General features: G+C 41.9%; 1 protein-coding gene and 1 pseudogene across 1 annotated transcript; one reads left to right on the forward strand and one right to left on the reverse strand.

The window, feature by feature from the left end:
* The first annotated feature begins 2,114 nt into the window (after positions 1-2,114).
* On the forward strand, positions 2,115-11,761 carry LOC148062154 (gamma-aminobutyric acid type B receptor subunit 2-like; annotated as a pseudogene).
* A 5,198-nt stretch (positions 11,762-16,959) lies between these two features.
* tmem116 (transmembrane protein 116) lies at positions 16,960-22,259 on the reverse strand. The gene is made up of 11 exons (XM_087812782.1): positions 22,230-22,259; positions 22,086-22,132; positions 21,959-22,022; positions 21,754-21,885; positions 20,465-20,569; positions 20,336-20,385; positions 19,623-19,706; positions 19,423-19,558; positions 18,876-19,020; positions 18,439-18,518; positions 16,960-18,357 (listed from the first exon to the last, which is right to left on the reverse strand). Exons 1-11 carry the CDS (start codon positions 22,257-22,259, stop codon positions 18,184-18,186), a joined length of 1,047 nt encoding a protein of 348 aa, XP_087668908.1. The 3' UTR covers positions 16,960-18,183.
* Positions 22,260-26,432: the final 4,173 nt, after the last annotated feature.

Below are 26,432 nucleotides of genomic sequence, written 5' to 3' on the forward strand. Positions count from 1 at the left end.
TAAACTAAGTTAATGAACATGAATTACATTTCTCGGGGGGAAAAGAAACACTCATTCTGTTGAAAACTGAGTCACTGAAGAACTTTTTGGCCACCACTACTGGAGAACATCGCTGGTCCTTTCAAGCTTATGTGTGTACTGACTCGTCGAACTAACGTGAGATGGGAAAATAATGAGAAACTAATATCACAAAATTAAAAAAAATGGGGTTGTTTACAATTTGACTTGATATTAGAAAATATATTTAGTTGTTTCATTGTGGATTCATAATTGACAATCTAATCTTCAATATATACAATTCTGATTCTGTTAAAGATATAAAAGTGTAACAGGGTGATACATTTCACCTCACTGCAGCTGGCACTGTTAGCAAGTATGATATTGATTTAAAATGTTCTTCAGATAACGCCACAGTTAAAAACACACTTCATTGTGATCTGTTAGATCTCTGAAAAAAGTTTGTACGACAAACTGACAACTACACAAGAGACTAGCAGAACAACACAACAGACTGATGAAAACACAACAGACAGCTTAATGATATAAAATAAACCTTTATAGGAAAATAATGTTATTTTTGTTGTAAAGTAAAAGTGAACGAGACTAAAGTCCCAAAAAGCCCAGATGTCATTTTGGAGTTTATTTCTGGGTCACCTTTCTGAAAATGTTTTTGTGGTATCCCTTGTGTTGTCTCTGGGTCATCGTGAAAGATGTGTTTGGTTATACAAGGGTTAAAAATATCTGACATTTTTACTGAAGGTCAAAATTTAAATTGATGTTGCACACATTTCTATACTTTACTGTATACTCTCTTTACTCTATACTGTTTACAGTAAATATGAAGTAGACATCTACGCATTCTATCCATTTCCGAAAAAGGAACTTTTTTGTAGGACAAATATGCTTGTCCTGATATATGTATCATTGAAAGAGGAATGATGACGATGACGAAGATGATGGGAGGTGTTGGGACCAGTTGCTTGATGTTTGATGGACAGTGAAATAAGATGCTCTTTCTCCTCTTACAGTGAGTGCCTCACCTGCCATTAACAGCTTGTTGTCGACAGGCATGTAAAAAAATGAAATATACATATTCAAATTTGAAACCTGACAGTGGATAATAAACTGGCATCAAAGTGAGTCGGATGAGAGCAGCCATTAGTGTTTTTTCTTTTTTTTAATCAAAGATTGAGACATATACTACTTTTGTAAGTAAGTAAGTGATAGTTATTTGTAAAGCGCCTTTGTAGACCAGGGTCACGAAGCGCTTGTCTATTATAATCGTTATATATTTTTTGTATTGTCTTTAATCATTAGGTCATTTGTTTAATATCTCGCTCATATCTATCTTGTACAGGACCAATTTATATATGTGTCAAATGTAAGTTCTCTTAGAAATAACAAAAGTTCAACAACTGAAAAAAAAACATTAAAAACTGATTTTTAAGTTCTTATACAATTCTTAGAGTAAATCACATGAATAATTTGCGTTTTTACTTTTTTTAATATTTTGTATTCTAACCCATTCTTTTAATCTTAATGTTGATAATACAACAATATTTTTTTTAATTTGAATTTTGTAGTAAGATTTAGGTTAATTTAAAAAAGATTAATATTAGTTGGATACATGTTATGAATAATTTTAAATTGCATGTCCTTAATTTTATTCAAGATGACAAATTTATTAGCCATGTTTTCTTTTAGATTTATGTATTTTATTTTCGTACTCCAATTGTATTTAAACTTGGTTGTAGTATTTATTTTATTATACAATTGATTTCTGATGTGTTTGAGCATTGTTATCTCTTATATATATTCCATTTACATAGAGGGGATCCCCCTGTTGTGTTAGGTGGACCATAAATACTTCTCCTGATCTATAATATTTTTTCAGGTATTGATTTGATAACTGTTTGAGATGCTTTGTACTTTATTGGAAATCCATTAGTCGTATAGGAATCAGTGGACGATCATAAGGTCACGTGACCCGGAGCAGTCTGCTTTGGTTCTGGTGACATGTTGAGCTGGCGCTGATCCTTTGATCCACTCTGACTCTTAACAGGATTACGTTTCTCTGCCGGAGAGCAGTGTGGAAGAGTGGACTCGCTCCCGCCATGGAGCAGAGTGGACCGCTTAGTGCTTTGTTACTGCTGCTGGTTCTGGTCAGGCCCGGGGAAGCCCACTTCAGACATCCTCTGCCGGTCCTGTGGATGATGGAGCAGAACTCCAGTGAAGACCGGGCCGCCAGACTGGCTCTAAAGGACCTGCAGGAACAACAGGCGCCGCTCGGGAACTACGAGGTCCAGATGCACCTGGTGGAGACTAAGGTCAGTGGGTCGGTTCTGTCCAGGTGCTGGACAGGCCCCATGTCAGGGAGGTGTCATTTCAGAGCTCGTTTAGCTAAACCTAACCTTAATGTCAATGTTAAAGTAAATAAAGGTAAAGTTGACAAGTGTGGAGGCTAAGTTTAATTCTGTGATTAATCAATTCAGACAAAGATTGAGGACAATACATGAAATAAACAAAACCTTAATAAATTAGGGTTGCATTGATCCAAACAGATATTGATCACACAAACCTATCAAATAAAAACAATCAAATTTAACAACACTGTATTAAACAGACAAACCTTTTAAAGGAAAAAAACAAACAATACAAAACCCAAAGGTTTAAATAAAATAAACAACTTGTAAAAAAAACAACAACAAGACAACTAATCAGACAACGTAAACTTCTTTTTGGCAGACAGACGGAAAGTTCTGTGTTTTCTGTGTGTTATTTTTTTCATTGAAGTTAAACAGTGTTCATAGTTATAGTGTTTCACTTTCAGTTTTTAAATATAAAACGTTCTTGAATGCACCAAAGCCATCACATTTTCATTGAATGCATCATTGACTGTGACAAAGAGGAGCAAAGAAAGTTAGCAGTCTTTACCTTAGAAAGTCTTATTTTGTTGCTGAACGATGCATGTGAAGTACCGAATAACAAGGCTATTAAAACATAGTAACGTTTTAAGTAGTTACAGCACTCGTTGCTGCAAAAACTAACTTAGTTACTATAAGCTGTTACTTAATAACATTACTCCTAACACTGGTGTTGATGAATAAGTGTCTGTCCTCAGTGTGACTCCGTACTCAAGTCTTTGTTCGACACCATGTGGGCGGGGCCTAAATACCTGCTGGTTCTGGGGGGCACGTGTCCAGTTGTGTCCCGCTCTCTGTCGGCTCTTCACCTGCTGCAGGTAAAATACAATGATTTTTTTTTATTTTTGTTCACAACTTCTCATGGGCTCACCACTTATAAGTTGGGCAAAATGGGTTCGGTGCTGTGTGAGTCACCTCTCTATTGAGGAAGGAGCCTGAGCTTTTGCGAGAGGTCGAGATATAGTTGGACTCACCTCTTCACACAGCGTTGGCTCTGGAACCAGTTCTCTTGAGAAGGGTTGGACACTTTTTCACTCTGGAGTTGCTACTGGGTAGAGGTGCCTAGCAGGGGTAGCGATACTGATTGCTCCAGTACCTCAGTACCTGTCTGTTGGGGTTTCCCCCGTTGCTTCAAGCGTCAGCTCAGAGTATCCACCTTTTTTGGAGGCCTTGGAAGGGGTGCTACAAAGTGCACTTCCAGGGAATTCCCTCGTCTTGCTTGGAGACTTTAAAGCCCATGTTGGCAACGACATTGAGACCTGGTTTTTCGTGGCCATAATCCTACAATTTCTCGGTGGACCCCAACGGTGAAGGATGCTTTCAAGCTGAAGAAAGAGGTCTATCGGGCCTTTTTGCCCATTGGATCTCTTGAAGCACCTGTGGATCTGGAGAAGGCATTCGACTGTGACCCTCGGGGAGTCCTGGGGGAGTGCAAGAATATGGGTTATCAGATACCCTGTTAAGAACTATCTGATCTCTGAACGAACAGAGTAAGAGCTGGGTCCGTACAGCAGTATTAAGTCTGATTCAATTCAGATGAGGGTTGGACTCCATTAGGGCAGCCTCTTGTCGATTCTGTTCATAACTTTAATGGACAGAATTTCTAGGCACTGCCAGATAGTTGAGTAGCCCTGGTTTGGTGAGCTTGGGAGTGGGTCACTGCTTTTTGCAGATGATTTGGTCCTGTTGGCCTCAACAGACTATGACCTTCAACTCTCACTGAAAAGGTTAGTAACCGAGTGTGAAGCGGCAGGGATGAGTCAAGGGTTCTCAGTCGTAAAAAGGTGGGGAGCCTTCTCCAGGTTGGGGATGAGATCCTGCCCTTAGCATGAGTTAATTTATGTTGGGGTATTTTTCATTAATAAGGGAAGAATGGGGGCTTGAGATTGACAGGCAGATGGGGGCGGCGTCAGCAGAGACTATGTCTCTAGGCTGGTGTGGGAACGCCTTGGGGTCCCCTGGGAGGGGCTAGATTATGTAGCTGGGGCGTGGAAAGTCTGGTCCCCTCTGCTGAAGCTGCTGTCCCCATGACTGGAATCCAGACAAGCGGAGGAAAACGAAACAAAACCAATTTATACACATTTAATTTCAGACTGAATATTCATGCATCCTAAGTACGGTATATAACAGTTACTATCATAACGAGCGCAGCTAAAGCATCTTGTCCCCTTAGGTCTCATTCACTCCTGGCGCCGCCTACAGGAATTCTTTCAGCACTGCACCGTCGCCTGGAGCTATCAATCTAGCAGCTGTCCAGCTGCTGCAGCACCACAACTGGACCAGAGTCGGAGTTGTGAGTCTGGGCGGAGCTGGATCAGACCAGGTGATGATGGCTGTCTGAATTTTTGGAATTTAACCATTGTGTAATCTCAGGGTCCAAGGTTACACAAGGGTTGAAGAAAGGTTTCACTGAAAAAAAAAACTTACTGACCTCAACAATTTCTACAGATTAGGAGGGACCTCATTGGACAGTTTATGGCAGTCAAAGTGGAAGTTGTTGCTCAGGAGATTTTCTCTGACGATGTCTGCAGCAGCCTCAGAAAGATGAAGGTGAGTCAGGAGTCACACTGAGTTGCCAATAATGACAATGATGACGATGATTGATTGACGATAATCATCCTTATCTTCGGCTCCGCAGGCCGCAGACGTGCGGATCTTCATTGGACTGTTGGACGAAGATTCTGCCTCTGAAGTTTTCTGCTGTGTAAGTCCCAAAACTGAACAACACACTGACAACACAACACACTGAAGACAACTCAATAAAATGATGACAATTCAACAAACTGATGACAACAGAAAAAAAAAAACACAACAAAAAGACAACTCAACAAACTGGCAACAACACAAGTAAAATGATGGCAACTCAAAAAACTGATGACAACACAACAAACTTACAACAACACCACAAACTGACGGCAAGCGAAAGCTTCAACGGTGTTCAACACTCCTTGTCTGCTTCAGGCCTACAAACTCAACCTGTTCGGGTCTCGGTACCAGTGGGTCGTAGCTGCACCTGTAGCTGGACCAGAAGCTGGTCGGCCCTCGAGGTCTCCAGGTTCTGGCTGCAGGTCTGATGATATCCAGACAGCAGCTGATGGATCCATCATACTTCGGGTCCAAGTGAACAAACCTACCACACCAAGCGAATCTGGACGGGTCAGAAATATTCTTCTGTGATTATTTCATCTCTGAGCTTCTTACCTTCTCACTTCTTGTTGTTCCTTTGTTGCCCTCAGACTCTTTACAACTTGCACACTGCCTTCAGCCAGGAGGGCTCAGACGTCAACCCTGTCTATGGCTACAGCTACGATGGCGTGTGGGTTGCTGCCAAAGCCCTGATTCAGGTGAGGGAGGCGGTGAAGCGGCGGGAGAGACAGAGCATGAAGGAGAGCGAGGACGACGTGGAGAAGCTGTTGCTGGAGGCTGTGAGGCGGACACAGTTCCAGGGGGTGACGGTGGGTCAGGCGCCTTCCACCCAAGACGCCGTGGTGACCTCAGCCTTTTCTCCTTCACAGGGTCCGGTGATGTTCAGACAAGGTCAGAGGGCCACTTCCGTCCAGCTCGTCCAGTTTCAAGGTTGGTGTTGATCAATCCGCTGTATGGTGATCAAGAACCACCAGACGCTTTTGGTCGACAGGCAGCAGGGAAGTGACAGTGGGATGGTTTAACACCGATGACCAGCTACTGCAGTTCCTTCCTCACAAACTTAGGTTTAAAGGTCAGCAGTTCTCCCTTACTCTCTCCAGTCTCTCTCCATACTTCCCATCTTCCCTTTACCTTTTCTGACTTCCCTTAATATTTTATGTCTTCCCTTCCTCTCCCTTGTATTCCCTTCATCTCTCCCTTCTTCCCTTTGTATCCTTTGCATTCCCTTCATCCCTCCTGTCTCCCTTTCATATCCTCTGTATTCCCTTCATCTCTCCCGAATTCCCGTCCTCTTCCTTGTATTCCCTTCATCTCTCCCGAATTCCCGTCCTCTTCCTTGTATTCCCTTCATCTCTCCCGTCTTTCCTTTGTATCCCTTGCATTCCCTTCATCTCTCCTGTCTTACCTTCCTCTCTCCTGTTTTATCTTCATCTCTCCCGCCTTCCGTACCTCTCCTTGTATCCCCTTCATCTCTCCCATCTTTCCTTTGTATCCCTTGCATTCCCTTCATCCCTTCTGTCTCCATTTCGTATCCTCTGTATTCCCTTCATACCTTCCGCCTTCCCTACCTCTCCCTTGTATTCCCTTCATCTCTCCCTTCTTCCCTTTGTATCCTTTGCATTCTCTTCATCCCTCCTGTCTCCATTTCATATCCTCTGTATTCCCTTCATCTCTCCCAAATTCCCATCCTCTCCCTTGTATTCCCTTCATCTCTCCCATCTTTCCTTTGTATCCCTTGCATTCCCTTCATCTCTGCCGTCTTTCCTTACTCTCTGTGTATTACCTTCATATCTCCCGTCTTCCCTTCCTATCTCCTGTGTTCCCTTCCTTTCTCCTGTGAGTCCTTAATCTCTCCCATCTTTCCTATGTATCCCCTTTATTACCATCATCTCTCCAGTCTTCCCTTCCTCTCTCCTGTGTTACCTTCCTTTCTCCCGTGTTTCTTTCATCTCTCCCATCTTTTTCTTCATCTTACCTTCATCTCATCTGTCTTCCCTTCTATCTCCTGTCTTCCCTTCATTCTTATTGTCTTTACTTAATTTCTCCCATCTTCCCTTCAACACTCCTGTCTTCATTTTTTCTTCCCTGTCCTTCTATTGTCTCTCGTGTTTTTCCTTCAACTATCCTGTCTTTCCTTCATCTCTCCTGTCTTCAATTCACCTCTTCTGTCTTTCCTTCCTCCCTCCTGTCTTCTTTTCATCTCTCCTGTCCTTCCATTGTCTCTCCTATCTTCCCTTCCTCTCTCTCTTGTTCCCTTAACCTCTCCTGTATAACTTTTGTCTCTCTCGTCTTCCTTTCATCTTTCCTGTCTCCCCTAAATCTTGCCTGCTTTTTTATATCCTCCTCACACCCGGGTTCATTGTCACCTTGAAGGTCCGGGACCGGCCAAAGACCGCACTGTGGTCCGACTGGAGAAACGAGGCGTCAGCCTGCTCCTCTACATCATTGTGTCGTCAGTTGCTGCCATCACCATGTCCATCACCCTAACCATCCTCCTCTTCATTAGCGTCAAGCACAAACTCTGGTACACACACATGCGCACACACTGACATGCAAAGGTGACAAATGCTGTGATTTTATCAGGCTAAGCAGGTGGAGCTCGAGCTGTCAGGACTGGCTGCTGCTGCTCGGCCTCCTGCTCTCCTCCTCCTCTGTTCTAGTCTCCAGACTGGACCAGGTGCCCTTGCCAGACCAGTTCTCAGACATTCTGTGTTCAGTGAGTCCACAATCCTTTTTTCTCCCACCAGACTTAAAGAGCATTTTGTTGACATCATCGCTGCGATGCTTTCAGGTGCGTCAGTGGATCCTCTCAGTGGGTCACACTGTGAGTTTCTCTGTGTTGCTGAGCAGGAGCTGGAGGTTTTCTTCTCAGACCAGTGTCACACAGCAGGCAAGTTCTGCACACTGGGCCTCATTTAGGAAATATGAGCAGAACAAATGTGTGTGTAAAAATGTGATCAGTGTGAAATTCACTGCATTTTGGCATTCGTCAAAGTTTTAGTGGCCACTACCAAAATCGACACCTGCTCCCGAACATGTGTAGATGTGTATATTCAAGCTAGTAAGAATCAAGCTTGTTACTATTGGAAATGTACATTTTAAGTCACATTACTGCTCTCTAATGTGAGCAATACGCAGGTGACCTCTTAAAACTGTGATATTTAGATAACAAAAATATAAATAAATCACACATTTAGTTAAATTAGTTGGCAATTAGCAGGTTTAAAGTGTAGATAATGTTCATAAGTGTGAATACTCTATTTAAATGGACTCAATAGATTACACTTTGTTACATTATAATTGTTGATGAATGTAGGTTAGGTAAGATTAGGTAGAACTTCATTGCTTTTCCAATTAGACACAGCAATACAGACGATTATTCATAAAAATCAGAACAAGAACAAAGAGAAAGAAAAAGAAAGTATACTTAGTATAATAAAGGAATAAAGGCTAACAATATGGTAAAATAACAAAACATGTAAACAACTGTCAAGTTTATTTACTGACAGGGAGGTATCCACAATAATGTGAGTGATGTGTGGGTGATATTTTTTATGAGATCACTCCTAATGTGGCTGATTTATTTTCTGTGCTTATGCAAATTGTTTTTATTTGCCTCCAGTTTCATGTCAAACCATTTCAGGGATATGTTTCCATGTTTGCAGAGGCCAGATTGACAAATACCAGAAAAGTTAGTCCCGTAAAAATCCTGTAAATGTTCTGTGGTTCACACACACAAGTTCCTTCTGCTCACGCTTTATGAAGGAGACCTATCGTGTGCCAGTATTATTATTAGCTTTATTACTGAGGACACCCATTATATTAAACAATACAATGCACTTGGTAAAACTCAAATGTTTCTAAACCATAAAACATAACATTGCTTTGTTTGTTGCAAGATTTACGCTAATGGCCTACCAGCTTCCACTAAAAATAAGTTTAAAATATAGGATTTTTGAGCGAGTATTGACGTTTTATCTTATGTTTCTCATTCAGGAGGGTTTAGGTGGCAGACTTTCTTATTTTTACCATGTCTCTGGGAACTGTACACAGTAGGTCTCATTTATGAAGCGTGAACAGATCTAATTTGTGCTGAACAGCTGGTGGAAATGTACAGGATTTTGGCATTAATCGATATTTTTTAGCTCTACATCTGCTCCTTGGGCATGTTTAGAGTTGGCAAATATTCAAGAATGCAACAAAATAATGTTTATCACTATTGGAAATGTCCATTTTAATTCATATTGTTCTATTGTTCTTAGTAATTCGAGTGTGAAAGACTTTTTAAAATGTTTTACTTTTCAGAGTTAGTTGAATCTTTTTTCAGAACCATTTTGCCTGAGGAGAAGAAGCTGCTTAATAATTACGCATATCTTGATATAGAATGTTGGTCACCAAAGTCCACAAACTACGCACCACCTGATATGCTTGGTTTCAAAATCATTTACGTTTATATACTTTGAAGTTGGAACATATGCATAGAAACTATAGTATGTTCAAAATAACCACTTGGATAATAATTGTACTGACCGGTGTACTGACCACTGCCTGGGTTCAAGGGCTATGTTCTGGTCCTCATGCGCTGGTTCTGGTGTGTTCTCTGGTCTTCAGCAACAGAACCTCCTGGTCCTTTTCCTGGTCCTGCTTGACGTTTTTATTTTGGCCACTTGGCTCACCCTGGACCCTCTGAAGAAGGTGGAGATGCAGCATGACGCCGAGGTTCCAACTCACACCCTTCAACCAGAACTTTATGACCACTCAACTGTTCTTTACATGAATAACTCTTTTGGAACTTTTTCAAATCCACACATGTTGGACCTCCAGGTTGACCTGGTGGATCCCGGCGTTCTGGTGCAACCAGTGACAGAACTGTGCAACTGCAACAATCTCCCAGTGTGGACCTCTGTGGTCTATTTCAGCCGAGGCCCCCTGCTGGTGAGAGCGTTACTGCGACTTTTCTCCTTGTTAAATCTGCTTTTAAGTCGACAAATCTCTGCAGGGTCTAGGCTGCTTCCTGGCCTTGAACCGCAGACCCTCATCAAAGGACCAGACCTCACTGGAGCAGACTCATGTGCACTACTGTGTGCTTGTGATGGTGGTGTTCGGTGTGATTGGCGCGTCAACGTCACTGTTCACGACACACAATCCTTCTCTTAACTTCTGCCTCTCAAGCATTCTGGTTCTCTGCTGCAACTCCATTGTCCTCGCCGGCATGTTCGGAGCCAAGGTCAGTGTGAAGGCGTGAGATATCAGGGCTGCCAACTTTCAGAAATCGAAATCAAATTGCAACACTCAACAAGAAAAATAAGCTGACTTGATTTCATCTATTTTAGTTGTAAAGTAAAAGTGATGTATTGGCCAATCAGATTTTAAATGATGTCTCAGCCCCCTGCATTCCAGAGCCAAGCTTGAGTGGTTTATATAACCGTTCCTTCGAACTATTCCACAATAATTTCTGTAATTGAAACACACACATTGGATATAGCCCTGGTAGAACCGGGCCAAAGGAACATTGGCACCAAGTCTCTCAAGGCTCGGAGACACACACCATAGTCGTCATACAATCAAATATACATCGATACAAATACATTGTTGTAACCAGTCCAAAGCTCTTGCTGATTCAGCACTTAATTGTTTTTTTGGGTAGTTCATACAATTGTACTTTTATATTTTTCTATCTTATTTTTATCTTTAATCCTGAAATTCAACAGGTCCGTGGTACACAAGAGATTGGCAACCCTATTAACTGGGTGAAATCAAATCTAAATCTATCTTCGTTCAACAACAATCAATAGATATGGCACAAAATAAAACAGTACCAAGTCTGGCCATGATAATAATACGGAAGTTGTCTACAAGCTTTTGTCTCAGTGTTGTGTGAGTAGTTGTGCTGTGATGAAAGATACGACAAGACCAGCCTTGTGTCGCTACCCATTGGCTTATATTGCTTGGCGCCTTCTGTTAATGACTAGATGTAGGTAGAGATGACCAAAGTTCATTATCATGAAAAATAAATATAGAGTTGCAAGATCACACTCAAAGCGTTTAGAGGCAATGATTATCTGAAGTCTGTGTCTCTCCTGGTTCAGCTGGTGGCTCTGTGGTGGAGCGATTGGGAGCAGCAGAAAGAGGACAAGGACGATAATCTGAACATCTTTAACTGGCAGCTGAAGAGTCGAGTGGCAACGGTGAGAGTCCTAGTTAAGGGCTGCAGACCTCCAACGTTCATGTTCCTCCCGGTTTTGTTTCAGCTGGACCTGGAGATTCAAAGCATTGTGCTGCAACTTAGCGAAGAGCAGTGGAGCTTCTCTGGAGGAGTGGACGGTAAGACTCTCTTTCTCCTCATTGTGGCGTTCCACTCTTCACTCTATTGTCCTGCAGGGGGCGTTTTCTGTGTCACTCACGTCGCTCAGATCTATGATGGGAACACCAGTCAAAGAAACATCAACTCGCCCGAACTGTGAGTGAAAAACATCTCCATAAACAACGACGTGCTGTTGCTCAAATGAAGGGCTAGCTGTGTAATGGTGTCACATCCTCTCCCAGCGTCCACCGCCGTCTCTCTGTGCAGTTACCAATCCTGCACCACTCCTACTTGCCAGGTGGCGTCAGCGCGAGCAGTTCTATCAGTTCGACAGCAGACAGGCCTTCGTTTACGACCATTTCCTGTACAGATGACAAGCTTTCTGTGATGTGACTAAAACTTCCTCTGTTTACACTGGCGATCGCCTGTCATGTGACTGCTCAACACCTTTACTCGCTCCAGGTGCTTATTTGTGCTTTGATTCATGATACTTGTCTTTTACCTGTTGGTTTTTTTAACCCAATAAACTTCTTCTCAAAGTTTTTTTCACGTTTCCCCATTTGATACTTTAGTTAAAAAATAAATTAGTATCATCATATACCTTTTATCATCAATTCAATATTTATTGGCCCCTAAAGACATATATTTGATCAAATATCATATAAATAATAAAACAATGGCCCACCTTGGCCATTGCAATAAAATGTGTCTATAGTTGCCAGTGATGGAAGGAAGCATTAAATGTATAGTTTCATAAATTCATTCATTTTCTACAGCTTATTACCTTATGTGGGTCTCGATAACACATGTTTAAAACTTTTTGTGCGGTTCTTCGGGCGAGAGGCTGAGAACACCCTAAACAGTCTGATCATAGTACATTTTCTTTCTCTTGTGAGCCTCCCTGGTATTAAATTTCGTTGGGCTGAACGCCGACATAAGTCTCGCTAAAATGCTTAGTCATACTCTGGCAGAGAACCACCACCATTACCGGAACCGAACCACTAACCCGCCAACTACTTGCACCCAAGCTTCTCAACTATGCATCAAATAAAATGGTGCTGAATGTGTGCTGGCATTATTTAAAGTGTTAAATGCAAAAGCAGGCCTACTTCACATGATTTTCCCCTGCACCATTATTATTATTATATTGGGACAGCAATATCTTAGCCAGTTGGCCAATCAAGTTCCTGTTATTTCTCTCCACCATCTCTTCGGACTTTGTATTATAGGAAATAAATGACAGAGGGTGGATTACATCTGCCTTAGACTGCCATTCTTGATCGGTGCTTAACATTGGTTGGGTAGGGCATACAGATTAACAAACTTTTCCTTGATTCTCTGAGACTCCTGTGTGGTTCTCGGTGTTATCTTGACCTTTAAAGTAAGTCAGTTTTGAATGTTTAAGGGCTTTGTGTCCTTGGTCTAGAAAAGTGCTCTTTAAATACTAAATACTTACTTACTTACTTAGTGAAATAGTCTCCTACCAAAAAGATGTACCTGTTACCCTGTGAGGTCATCAGCAGTTCAAGAATATATGCTGCCAACCGCTGCATAGGATGATCAATTTCAGAACCCCCCATGGGAGCTTTTTGTTTTGGGACAGGAGACCTGCAGATTTTAAATTCTCTAGTCTGATATATAGAGGGAATCACCACATTGACTAGTTTCTCACCTGTAGAAGACTGCCTGTTCCAGACCCGTTTAAACAACACCTTGGCCCTTGCTGACACCACGGCTGGCCTTCAGAGTCGCATTATTACGCCACAGGCATCTACCTCTCTCTCTCTGTGGCTGGGCAGCACATCTGCAGCCTAGTCATACCGGTCACTAATGGAGGAGACGTTGCATCAGCCTTAGCATGACATGAACCCTCTTTATGAACAATGGCCCTGTTATACACTGGGTCTAGCTCTAGAACCCACCTGCCCTTCCTGCTGTGTGCCAGCACAGCCGGCAACGCATCTTTGGAAACATCCATAAAGATCTTAAACTGGAAGGCAAAGTTAGGCATAGTTATCGCCAGTGAACTTGTAAAAATGTTGCTAATGGCATGCAAGAAAATCATTACCAAGAAGTGGTAGGCGAGGAAATGCCCACAATAAAAGACTGGAGGAACATTATTTTGGGAATTTACCGAATGGAATTACATACCCACAGGATAAAATCAGAGGAAGAAGGATTCCATAACAAATGGTGGAAATGGACCAGTATTTACATTTTTACGAAAAAGAAGGACTGAATGACTATTTTGAATCTGTTTGACTGTGTCGAATATTTTTTTTTTGTAGGAGATTAATCTAACCCATTCCATGTTCTGTTTATATTTTGCTTGTAGTATTTTTTTTAGTTATTTATTTATTATTATTATTATTATTTATTTATATATATATTTTTTTATCACTTCTATTTACGTTTATTGTCTTTCATTATTAATGTTTAAATTGACTGTTTCTTTGTGTTGTTTGAATATGAAAAATGAATGATAATCTAAGTTTAAAAAAATTAATAGTCACCGCTGAAGAAGTCAGGAATAAGGAAACCAAAAACAGCTGCACAGTCTGCTGTCCACTCAAATGTCCTATTTTCATATGCCAAGCGGTTCAAAGACGCTACAAACTGGGAGTTTTTCACAAACTGCCTGTGTAATGAGCAAAGGCTCACAATGCCCGGACCTCAGAGTAGTCTTTGCCAATTTCTCACGATTTCTGTGTTTTCGTGGGTCAGGGTGGAGCTAATTTTGAGAAACAACATGATCCAACAACACAACATGTGCCATGGCAAAGTGAAACTTGTTTGAATTAAGGTCCGCAGATCCGGTTTAAAACCCATCAAATGAATCATGTGATCATCGAATGTTGGGCTGTAAATCAATGTGTCGCCTAAATAGACAAGTCAAATGTGCCGAGGCGAGCCCCTGAGGACAAGCTCCATCATTATCTGAAATGTTGCAGGAGCATTCATCAAACCCAATAGTTTACCATTGATACAGACCAATAGGCCCAATAGGCTAATACACTTTTGAACTGTTTCAATGCCATTTTCTCTCCGGAGATGTACTGTAAGCAAGTTGTTTGATTGGTGGGTGTTCTGCTGTCCTTATGTGATATCTGACAAGGGGACAGTTTCTATTCTTTGCTCTAGGATTGCTAAACACATCACAGGATTTCTGAAGCAACTGTGACGGAAGTAACAGGGGACTCATTCAGGTTAACAGGGAGGTCAACAATAGACACATTTTCTGCAGCTACCTGACAGTTGAAATCTGTATGTGACACGACAGCTCCCTCTGCTGGGTAAGACGGACCTAGGCGCAGTCCAGGTCTAAGCTCCACCGGATTCCCCGTGATTTAGTACTCAAGCCACAATCACACCTTCTCCAGTCTACACATTGAAATCTATTGAAATGTATATTGAATTATTGATGATAAAAATAAAGTAAAATTAATAAGATTACCAACAACTGCTGGAAGTTTTCAGCTGAAAACATATTCAGAGGATCTGCTTTTGGTCTAATTAGACAAAATATATATATAAATAAAAAATAAATAAAAAAGGTTTTTTTTTTTTTTTATGGATCGGAGAGAAGCGTTTGCAGCAGGTAGAAACAGAAGAACAGCCAGAAAAGAAAGGTAAAGAAGACCAAAAGCTTTGGTATCTAAAGAAACCACAGTAAATGACCATATTGTAATTCATGGCCTCTCCGGTTTGAGGTTCCAGCCAAACTTTCAGTGTTCAACAGTCGGAGCAATTATGATATTTTTCCTGCAAACTAACAGGTGAAACATGCATCCACAACTAATGTATTGAGCCAGATTTTTTACAAATTTTACGATTTTTTACGAGTGATCCATGTTTTAGATCAGCTGTTAGTTGGGAAATATATTGATGACTTTAATTGGATTTTATATTGCTATACTCTATGGAGGATGCATAAGTTGGTACCTGCAGGAAGAAGAGGCCAAACTTTCACACATGTTCAAAAAAGTGCTGTCGTTAATATGGCCATAGCTAAACATAAAGTTGCCATTAGGTTGAAAAAGGTGAAAGTGGAAATTCGAGACAGACTCCTTGAAAGTAATGTCAGTACAATAATAATTGGCCGAGTGCTTGAGAGGAATAAAGTCCGGATGAAGCAACTCTACAAAGACCCTTCAGAAAATATGTGTCAAACAACTTGATTATCAAAGTATGTATATGTTCAGGTGAGACGCTTGATCAACGAGTAACCAAGTCAACATGTGTTTGTGTTTAACACCTCCAATTAACTTTGTTTCAGACGGTTATGGGGATAGAGACTCAAACAAATTCACATAACTTGGTATACAAGTATGAAGCAGGATTCAACCTAGTGAAACCACAAGAATGAAATTTCATCAGGTTACAGCAATCCTTTTGAAAAAAGAAAAATCATCAAGGAGCTAGAAGGATTTCAATCACTTTCAACAGAACCAGCTCTCATTGCTGGAATAAAATGAATGGTGGTTGCAGAGATATTTCTCCCGAAGCCTGCCAGGGATGGATTAGACACTTCCCAGAGAAGACAAAATATGTGACGCTGATGAAAACATGAGGCCAAATGCAGATGAGAGGATCTGAATATTACAGTATTCATGAGTTTTTTGTGTTTTCTTTTATCTCTTTTCTTTTATAACTATAATTTGAATTCTACCCGTGGAATTCTGAGATTCTTTATTATTCTGTTTACATAATCTTTGTTTTTTCAACGGTCTGACTCAACGGCCCCTGAATGAACCAAAATTGGAACCTCAGCCCCTTCTACCAAACTCTGATATAGAATGTACGATGATCATGTCCATGTTTAAGTCAGGTTCAATAATGCCCAGAGGAGAAACTGTAGCTGATGTCTAGGCGTCAACATCAGCTACTGACCCATCACTCGTCACAACCCTGTTAATGCGTTTGAACCTAGGACATCAAGACACTGTGCCGGATGGATACAGCAAATCCAGACGGACAACATAGAACGTTACATTTATATTGTTTTTCTATGCTAACTATTACCAAATGAATCATGGAATACAGCGCTACTCAATCAACGTGTGGATGATCCATGATCTTCTGGTCTGTGATAATTATCTATTATAATCTCCTTCACTCCCTTCCCCTCTACTCTAACTAAGTGACGTCAAAGCGTTGGTTTAGGGCAAGTGAGCGGGGGCAAATCAAACGAGTATGGATACCAGCCAAAGTGAGTGTGAACAATGGGGCGCTTGAGTGTCGGGAGAGATTATGTCATCATGTTTCAGGACACACAACTACTTACGCAATTGATGTCAAGTGAGTCTCCACGTGGCTCGAGCCAGACAGAGGAGTTTCTGCTGATACGTTAACAACTGTGATGGTGCCGGAGGTTACGCAAGTCTTGTTGTGATGAACTTTCTGCCTGTCATTGAGATAGTCACCTGCTCAGGACAGGTGACTCAGATCACGATTACAACGAAGTTGGCAACAGCTCTCTGAAGGGACAGGAAACATGAGCGTTTTCAGTGTCACGTGAAAATCATACAAACATGTTTCTTCATCATTTAAACTGATGCGTTTGAAGTCTTTTTTTTTTTTAAAACATGAGACATTTACTCCAAAGCTGTGAAGTTCAGCTGCTCGCCTTTTTTATAATTGTAAATATATAAGATTCTCAGTCATAGTCCTTTTTTTTTTTCAAACATTTTATTTACAAAAAATGCAATCTAATAAATAAATCAAGATTAGTGTACATTTTTTCTTCACATAATGTGGATAAACTGACTCCGGATGAAGTAAGTCATCAACATTTTTACTTTCTTAAACATGTGACACAGATTACGGACTCAAACCAGGTCCAAAAATAGCACAAAATCATTTTAACATTCCATGTTTACCACAATTCGTTCATATTTTGTTATATCGGCCAACATTAGGTATCCATTTTAAAGGTCAACTAATGTGTTAATTTAAGTGTGTCTTAAACTGATCTTGGACCTCTATCGTATCATCAGTATGTGTCTGTATGTACACAACTTTTTATTGAAATATTTACATTATAAAATGTGATTAAGCCCTGCCCACTACAAATGCTTTGTTTCTCTGGAGATTAAATCTTGTTAACCATAACCACACCCACTCTGCTGTGATTGGTCAAGCATCAAGATTTGTTGGCTGCAACACTCTTGTAACCTCTTTTTGGCCAAGATTACAGAAGTTATAAAGTAACGTCTTCGAAACATGGTCATGATGAGGGACTTACTGCATCTTGGAGATGAAGACTTCAACATTTGTAACATGTGAGTGAGTAAGGAAAGTTGGATTTTCACATTAGTTGACCTTTGAACAGAGTTTCAGCACCAGGCTCTTCAGCGGCTCCTTGCTGTCCACCTCCTTCTAACACTTCAGTGGTCATGTGACCGTGTTAATGATCTGATTCAGTGAGCAAACAATGGTGCACATCATTAACAAGGTCGTTGATTGACAGCTATGGGCGCAAAGGCTGTTGGGAGGCCACTCGTCTGCGTCACGCTCGTTGTTACGAATGTTTCTGTGCCATCGACCCTCTGGACCAGAGCGAGTCCCTTGAGTTCAGACACGTGAGCTGTGACCGCTCAGGAACTCCTCTCAGGGAGCCATCTGGGGTCATGTGACCTGAGGTCCACTCTGGAAAATAATGTTTTTTGTCGCTCTTGCGACTACAGGTCCGTTGTTCAGAATCAATGTGATCGATAACTAATGCAGCGACATATTTGTCATCTCCGTGACAACCATCTTCTGTGATGTTGTTTTGAAGGTCGTTTTCCTCTCAGTCCAAATGTATCTCTGTCAGCAGCTTACGCATGTCGTCCCGTAGCTCTTCCTCATCTTCTGAGCACGCAGCAGAGGTGTCTGCGTGTCACAGTCTCGGGTCAGAACCATCATGCCGACCTGTCGCAGGCGCGCATGCGTCCAGCCGTAAGCCAGACAGTTCAGGAAGCCCTGGGAGGACGCGGCCACGGCCTGCAACACAGGTCGAGTCAGAAAAACCTTTTTGAGGTCCAATCTTCTGGTTTCCTGTAATGAGGTGATGACCCCACTTACCTGCCACATGTAGAGAATTATCCCAACGTCACTCTGACCAGTAGAGGGCAGCACCTCTCGTATGACAGCCAGTGTGACAGCTGAGAGGAAACATTTTTGTTAAAATGAAAGTCACCCTAAATTCTAATTCATTTTCTACTCAACCTCATGTCGACTAAGGGTTGTCCATTTATATTTGGCAGAAATGTATGGTTTTAGTGGTAGATCCCTTGAGCACTGGAAATTGGAAATTCTGCTACAGATGTTTGTTGGGCAAAGAAAAGCTCCAGTCACTGCCGTCATATGGACTTACATTTTGGCCTACAACTCCAAAAAGAGACTGATTACTCTAAAATTTCTCTCAAACGTTAGTCGACACGAGGTTGAGTTAAAAATGAGTGAAATCTGAAATTTTGTTGCTGTCCAATCACATAGCTCAACGGGGTCAGCTGACTCACCCGGACCCCAGCAGAAGACGAAGATCGACGGGTACAGAATCATCCGCAGGTTCAAAACCCGGAGGGAGGCTCTCTGGCGGTTGCCAAGGAAACCGTTGGAGGCTAAGACTCGGCGGTAAGTGTGGCGGTTTTTTCCCATCAGCACCTGTAGCAGAGAGCAGACCCTGGTCTGTAAAAAGTGCTTTACAAATACAAATTACTTACTAACTTATATATATTATACGAAATAAATGTTAATAAACTGTATTTTGGGGGAATTTGGTCTTTTGAGAATAATAAAAAACACTCAATTTTACTGTCACTCACATATAAATGCCTATGGTTTTGTAAAAGCATCACTTATCAGTTAAATCCCCTTTTGAACATAATTCATTAAAATACCTTAAGGTATTAAGGTCAGCATATAAAGAATTTGGGAAATAGATTATTTGTTATCTAATTGCTTTTGCATTGTCTTGTGTTCTGACAGTAACGTCTGAGGACAGGATGAAAAGCGAGGAGAAGATCTACCCAAGGCTGCCCCTAGTGTCCGTGATGAGTCACGCACCATGATGCCCAGCAGCGTGACGAAGAAGGCGGCGAGTAATACGACCACACGATAGCTCAGCAACTGGTCGCACACGGTGGCGGCGTGAAGGCGCTCCGTGGTCAAGAAGACGGCACCGGTGTGCAGCAGCAGACATCTGGGGTCAGAGAGCCAGGTCACAGTCACCAGAGATCCAACCGAGGGTCACACCTGTGTCTCACCTGTACGGCTCGCTTAGGTTGCTCTGGCACTGGTGGGCGTGTCCGGTGAAGACCACTGGTGACATCATCATCACAGGAAGTATACTGGAACAGAGAGACACATTTAAACAGAAAAAAATAGAGAGTGGGGAAAAAACTAAACAAAAAAAACCTAAATATAAATAAATATGGTTGACCTTATAATAAACTTTTTTTTTAATCATTTTAAAAATACTTGCAGGGGCAATAAATAACAAAAGTGGTTAAAAGTCCTAAAAATTACTATGGCCATATTGAGAGTTGAACAAGAACTGAATAATAAATATAAATACAAATCCTTCAAGAAACATCTTAAGACGTTTCTATTTGTTCAGGCTTTTCCTTGATTTTCTGGAACTCCTGTGTTGTTCTCAGTATTATCTTGTTCTTTAAGTGTATATACTTTTTTGAGTATTGTTTTGTTTGTTTAAGCGCTTTGTGACCCTGGTCTGGAAAAGCGCTATATAAATAAATATTACTTACTTACTTACTTACTTACTTTTTACATGACCTTTGACCTCATGAGGGCCACATAAATATAGTCAAAGGGGTGTGTGTGGGCCTTTGGCCATACTTTGCTCTATGACCTCAGATTTTCTCATTTTAAGTGTTGACTTCAAATTAAAAAATGTTCTACTTTTAATAAAGTCCATCTATCTATCTATCTACATTGACGACCTCCTGCTGTGACTCACCACGACAGCAGCGCTGTGACTCGCCCGGCTGCCGACCCTCTGGTCGAGGACTGCAGCGAAAGAAAAGAAAGTCAAACAATAGAATAAACCTCAGTCAAGTCTGGGTGAAGCCGCAACAGCATGTGTCACCTGTGGGGGCGCTGTCAGAAGGCCGCAGCCCAACCTGCGATGTATCCCTCTGTAGATGTTCCACACACAGTTGAGAGTTAGGAAGAAGCAGCTCATGTAGAGGACCTGTCAGAAACAATCACAACACATAGCCATGACAATTTTGTTGTCTTTTATCCAGACCCGCAGGAGGTCCGGCCTACTAACGTCCCCACAAAAGAACTAGGTTAGGAATTTGAGTTGCTACGTCAAGCATGTATCTGCCGACCCAGTGAGCCGGGGATGGGCTTGAACCTCTGCACCGACTCAATTGGACTCCATCCGCACTCGAGCATGTGATAAATCCATCGCTTCAAAACAAGCTTCAAAGCGTGTTCAAACCGGCAACTGTCGATAGATCCTGACACATCGGCAGAGCGAGCCAGACCAGCCGAAGATCATTCAGACCTGGAGGAGCTGATCCTCATCAGTAACAACTCATCTCCATCACACTCCCACATGTGTGTGAGTCTGTAACTTCTCCAGTGTTTGTGTCTGAACCTGCTTTAGTGTGTGTGTGTACCTGCTCCAGTGTGTGTGAGTGTGTACCTGCTTCAGTGTTTGTGTGTGTGAGTGTTTACCTGCTCCAGTGTGAGTGTGTACCTGTTCCAGTGTGTGTGTGTAAGTGTGTGTACCTGCTTCAGTCTTTGTGTGTGTGAGTGTGTATCTGCTTCAGTGTTTGTGTGTGTGAGTGTTTACCTGCTCCAGTGTGAGTGTGTACCTGGTCCAGTGTGTGTGTGTGTAAGTTTGTGTACCTGCTTCAGTGTTCGTGTGTGTGAGTGTGTATCTGCTTCAGTGTTTGTGTGTGTGAGTGTTTACCTGCTCCAGTGTGAGTGTGTACCTGTTCCAGTGTGTGTGTGTAAGTGTGTGTACTTGCTTCAGTGTTTGTGTGTGTGAGTGTTTACCTGCTCCAGTGTTTGTGTGTGTGAGTGTTTACCTGCTCCAGTGTGAGTGTGTACCTGGTCCAGTGTGTGTGTGTAAGTGTGTACCTGCTTCAGTGTTTGTGTGTGTGAGTGTTTACCTGGTCCAGTGTGAGTGTGTACCTGGTCCAGTGTGTATGTGTAAGTGTGTACCTGCTTCAGTGTTTGTGTGTGTGAGTGTTTACCTGCTCCAGTGTGAGTGTGTGTGTACGTTACCCAGTGTGTGAGTGTTAACCTGCTTCAGTGTGTTTTTAAGTGTGTACCTGCTCCAGTGTGTGTGTGAGTGTGTACCTGCTGCAGTGTGTGTGTGAGTGTGTACCTGCTCCAGTGTGTGTGTGTGTGTGTGTGTACCTGCTCCAGTGTGTGCAGCTGCTGACAGTGTGTGTTGTAGCCGCTGCAGTGTGTGATCAGCAGCAGTCCTCCCAGCAGCCAGCAGAGGGAGAGCAGCATGTCGGACACACTGAGCAGCAGCAGCGGCTGCAGCTGCAGAGAAGAACCACGTTAGAAAAAGCCATAATAACGGAGGTGAGTGAAGCTTCTGCAGGTGATGACTGACCTGAGGTGACCTGCCAAGTCTATGTGACGTCACACACACGATTATGGAGGAGGAGCCTAGGAAGCTGCAGGAGAGACAACTGTTGAGGCACAAACTCACATGTGCAGGACAGAAGAAGGTGACTGACCTAAGCAGAACCATGATCAGCTGGACCGACCGGACCCCCTCGTACACCTGGAAACACTCGTGTTATTGTGTTATATTGTGTCAGAATGAATCATACACACAGTTACACAACACTAAAATGAAGAAGAAAAACTGTGTGTCTGACCTGGCTCCACTGGTCTGTGGTGTTGTTCATCTTGTCTTCTCTGACTCCAGCGCTTTAGAAGCAGACCTTATCCTCCTCTGAGACCCCGCCCCCTCTAGGGTTTCCCCTGCCCCTAGGAGGGTCCACCGGGCTCTGCAGCGCCTCTCTTTGTTGAACCGTTGAGCTGCAGTTTCACTATGAGGGAAGGAATGTCGGGTTGTGACTGAAGTCGCTTTTTAAGTGAGTGAGCGAGTATAAACAAACAAATAATCTCTTGTGGTTCTTGTAGATGGTTCAACAAGCCACTGAAGAACAAGAACCATTTTATTAAAGTCTTTGATGAAAGGATCTCTAGTCCTAAATCCACTATAGGACTAAGTGTGAGTGTGGTTTGCGCATGTATGGAGTTATTATTGTCTAATATGTACTGTACAGAGGGTGATCTGCAAATATTCAATGGTTGCACGTGTGTTGTGATATCCACAAATGTAAAATTCATATTTTTAACTTGGATTTTTGTATTTTCAAAATCATTTGTAGTAAAAATAAAAAAATAATAAAAAAAATTAATTTGCAAATTTTGAAATTCTGTGTGGGAAATTCAGTGGCAGGCCGTGCATTTCACTTGCATTTCTTTATGCACCACAGGGATCTGAACTTGTGCTGTTATAGGTCAATAAGACGTTTAGATCATCATCAAATTAACATCAGTACATTATATCAAATTTCACTCACACTACAATCTGTGTGGTTTCCATGGCCATGACACACGCTCTGCATCCCCCCCCCCCACACACACACACACTATACGCTTCAGCGTCAAACACACACACAAGCACCACTATTGATCTCATAAAGTGCAACATTATTTAGAAAAATGCATTTACTCATGTAGTTTATGGAGGAAATAAATAGATCCCGTGAAGCTCGTGAAAACTTCCTTAACAGCGTCCAGCTTTTCTTGAAATATCCTTCTTGAAAATTGCTTTGCAAGTATATCCGTGTCCAGATCAAGCTCTTCTCCCATTGTGTGTTAAAAAACTAAATTTTAATTAACCCAAATCAATGTTTCAGCTCCATGTGACTAGTCTCAGTGCTATCCAATCAGAGGACATGAACATGTCACGTGTCACATTTTCAACGAGCTCAACGCGTTCAGATTCTTCCTTTGAAGAAAGGTTGTGTACCACTACTCATTAGGAAACTCATTGTCTTGGAAATTGATGCAAGTACATGGTTGTGGCATTATACTGCCTGCTTCAGATCAGCAAAGACTTTGTTCCTCTTCCGTGAATTATCTGCTGCTGCCAGATGAGATGGTGTTATTGTGGGAAGGCTGCTAGAAGTCTGACTTGAGGCCACCAGCCAGGAGCGTACAGGCATTGGTATGTTAAGAAAGATTGTTGCTGAAACAAGGCTGACCAGGTGTTGCTCGATACTTCTGGCCAGTTTGAATCCATGGAGTCAAGGAAGATGGAGTCACGATGTATGACCACAAGTTTGTAGGCGGCATCCAGGTTTTGGTTCTGTTCATCTAAAGCATCGATCGATCTGTTTAAGATACAGGGGTCACATATACAGTGTGTGTGTTTTCATCATATGATTAACCATAATGTTTGGTCTACCTGTGAATATCACAGCGGATGACTTGACTTCTACTCATGGACAAACTCATGGTAGGTTCTAGGTGATCTCCCCTAAAGGTTTAAATCATTTGAGTTCTTATAGTTCTCCACCACCTTTGGGAGTTTTGGTGCCTCGTTGTCTGGCGATCTCAGCCTCAACAGGACATTAAGATGATGTTTTTTTTTCCGGAGGCAGACACACCCTGAAACACCTGGCCGAATCGACAGTTTGTGGAGCAGAAATGTAGCTCTCCATAACCAACCTGCTGGTCAGCTACAAGGTGTCAAAACACGTTGCCAGCTTGACTGTTACATGTGCATGTACTGGTTCATTCAGACATTTCATCGCTGTCTATAAACCGACAAGACAGTGTCTCGCGGCTCCTGCAAGCCACAAGCATGGCCAGGCAGTTGTGCACCTGGGCAAACATTCATGTCTTGTCACTCCTCACACGTCACTCTCCAAGGGAGAGCGTCAAACAAAGTTGTCAACCATGGTGATGACCCTGACGTGGGGCAGGTAGATGTGATCTGTTGCAGATTTGTTTGCAAGCAGCGGTATTGTTCCGTGTCCACAGTGTCTCTCCCTGCGTCAAACAGACTAGCGCTCACCTTCCTTTGAAAATGAGTTGTTGAAGCAGACAGACTGTCCAATTTTAGTTCTCAAAGCAGCTCACTTCTACGGTGGAGCCTCCTTTTGAGGTATTGAGTTGTGACCCAGAGCTTGGTTTTTGAGATCTTGCGCCTCTGGATGTGACCTTTATGATGTGTCTGCAGTGCTGAGTGCAGATACGGTATGGAGGTATTTGGGTATTTGGATATTTGTCTTTTTGGACGAAAAGGAAGAAGAAAATTGAGCGGAAGAATTTATGTTGCTTATAGTCTTATCAAAATAAACATGTAGTCATGCTTGCTGCGGCTCACAATGAGCTGGAAATAATGTGCCCAGTTAGAGTTTTGTTTCTCAAGAAATGACAGTTTGTGCATTAAGATACAGTACCTCACCAAGATATGGGAGCTGGTCTCCCCGCGCAGGCTATTATGCCGCGCTCACTGACTCATATAGAAAACCGTTTTTTGCTGGCTGCGTCCAGCAACAATTGAACAAACTGTTTGTATTCAAGTATGTCATCATCTGAGCTATGTAATAAAAAGCCAGCAAGGAGAGAGGAACATCAGTGGTTTGGGACGAGCTGTGAGAAGCACCTCCACTCCTTGCTGGTGGTAATTCTGGATTCTGTCTCTCTTCGCATTCCGATTGTCCAGGAGAAAATCCCTGACAGATTGTCAACTCCAAAAATAAATGGATAAATATTCTAGAAAACCCTTTGTTGACATAAGGGAGAGTACAAAATTGAAATGAGTGAAATTCCAATTTTGAGTGAACCATAACTTCAAAGTCATTTTAGCTGCTGTTATTGTGTTGAGGAGCTGAAAGGTCCGACTCATCTCCTCCTGCTTTGAAACAAAAAAAAACACTTGTGCGATTCCAGAAACTTCCCTGAGGGGATTTCAGCAGGAACGTGTGTAACCATCGGCTTCCTCTTTATTCTCGCTGACATCCCCCTGCAGCAAACACAGGATGTGACATCAAGGCAGAGCAGAAGGTGATCCATGGTCAATAGTATTTTTTGTCCCTCTACTATTTCGGTTTGGCGCTCAATGATGATGTCACATGCTGCAAACATGCTTTTTTTAGGTAGTTTTTGAGGCAGTTTTTTAGTTATCACAATTTTTTAATTAGAACACCAATTAATTGAAAATTGAATTGAGAAAGATGGTTTTATGTTAATATAATTGTTTTATGATGTACAAAGTGTGCTCAAATAGTTCAGTTAAAGCTTTGTTTACTCGTAAAAAAAAAAGCGTTTAGAAAGATGTTTGGTTCTGCAGCTTGTGGTGTCAGGAAGTGCGCAGGCCAAAATGGGACTAACCCCGACTGAAGCTTCTTGTCCACTCACAGGGTTTAGGTGTGACCTTAAGTGACATCCTCACCCTTGTAAGACCAGATAGCGTGTCTCTGACATTACATTGTAAAATCATCACCATAGCTTTGTTTTGTGTTTAAAATTATTTAAATGTCATCTTTATCCTCTGCCTTTGGTGGCTTTCCAGAAATGTTGGTGAGTTTCTGGAACTTCTCAATTTTCTCTTCTGACGGCCGGCTGTGACTCAGAAACAGGAATTGAATTGAAAATAGTCACACAGTTTTCTTATTTTCCATTTTTTCAAAGATGCCAAAAGAGCAGCTATTGGGCAACGTCTTTTGTCTGTTTTGATTTGACCCTGCTGTTGGGAAACAGGAACAGTCAAATAAAATTACATTCTTATGGCTGCGTCAGTGCTTGGTTCTGTTTCTACTCTGCAATGTCAACACACCCAAAAGAAATCAGCGATTATGTTATAACTCTTAACTGGCTAATATTATAATATATTGATGAATCAGTGGTTAATATATATTTCCCAATCTAAAGTGTTATATTTTACATTTATTTTTTAACACTTGTGTCATCTTAGGGTCAACAAATTAGATTAGATAGACTTTTTTACTCTCTCTGGAGATCTCCTGTGCAAGGGATGAGAAAGTACAAATATTAAG

This window comes from Callionymus lyra, chromosome 17 (assembly GCF_982586985.1).
Source record: "Callionymus lyra chromosome 17, fCalLyr1.hap1.1, whole genome shotgun sequence".
NCBI classification, from domain to species: domain Eukaryota; kingdom Metazoa; phylum Chordata; class Actinopteri; order Syngnathiformes; family Callionymidae; genus Callionymus; species Callionymus lyra.

What these genes read in the sequence shown, in the direction of transcription:
- tmem116 (XM_087812782.1), bottom strand. Translation starts at nt 22,259, where the DNA reads ATGAACAACACCACAGACCAGTGGAGCCAG. An exon ending in TTCTGACAGCGCCCCCACAG is followed by an intron (nt 20,386 to 20,464) that starts GTGACACATGCT and finishes CTTTCGCTGCAG; the next exon opens with TCCTCGACCAGAGGGTCGGC. An exon ending in AACCTAAGCGAGCCGTACAG is followed by an intron (nt 19,559 to 19,622) that starts GTGAGACACAGG and finishes CTCTGACCCCAG; the next exon opens with ATGTCTGCTGCTGCACACCG.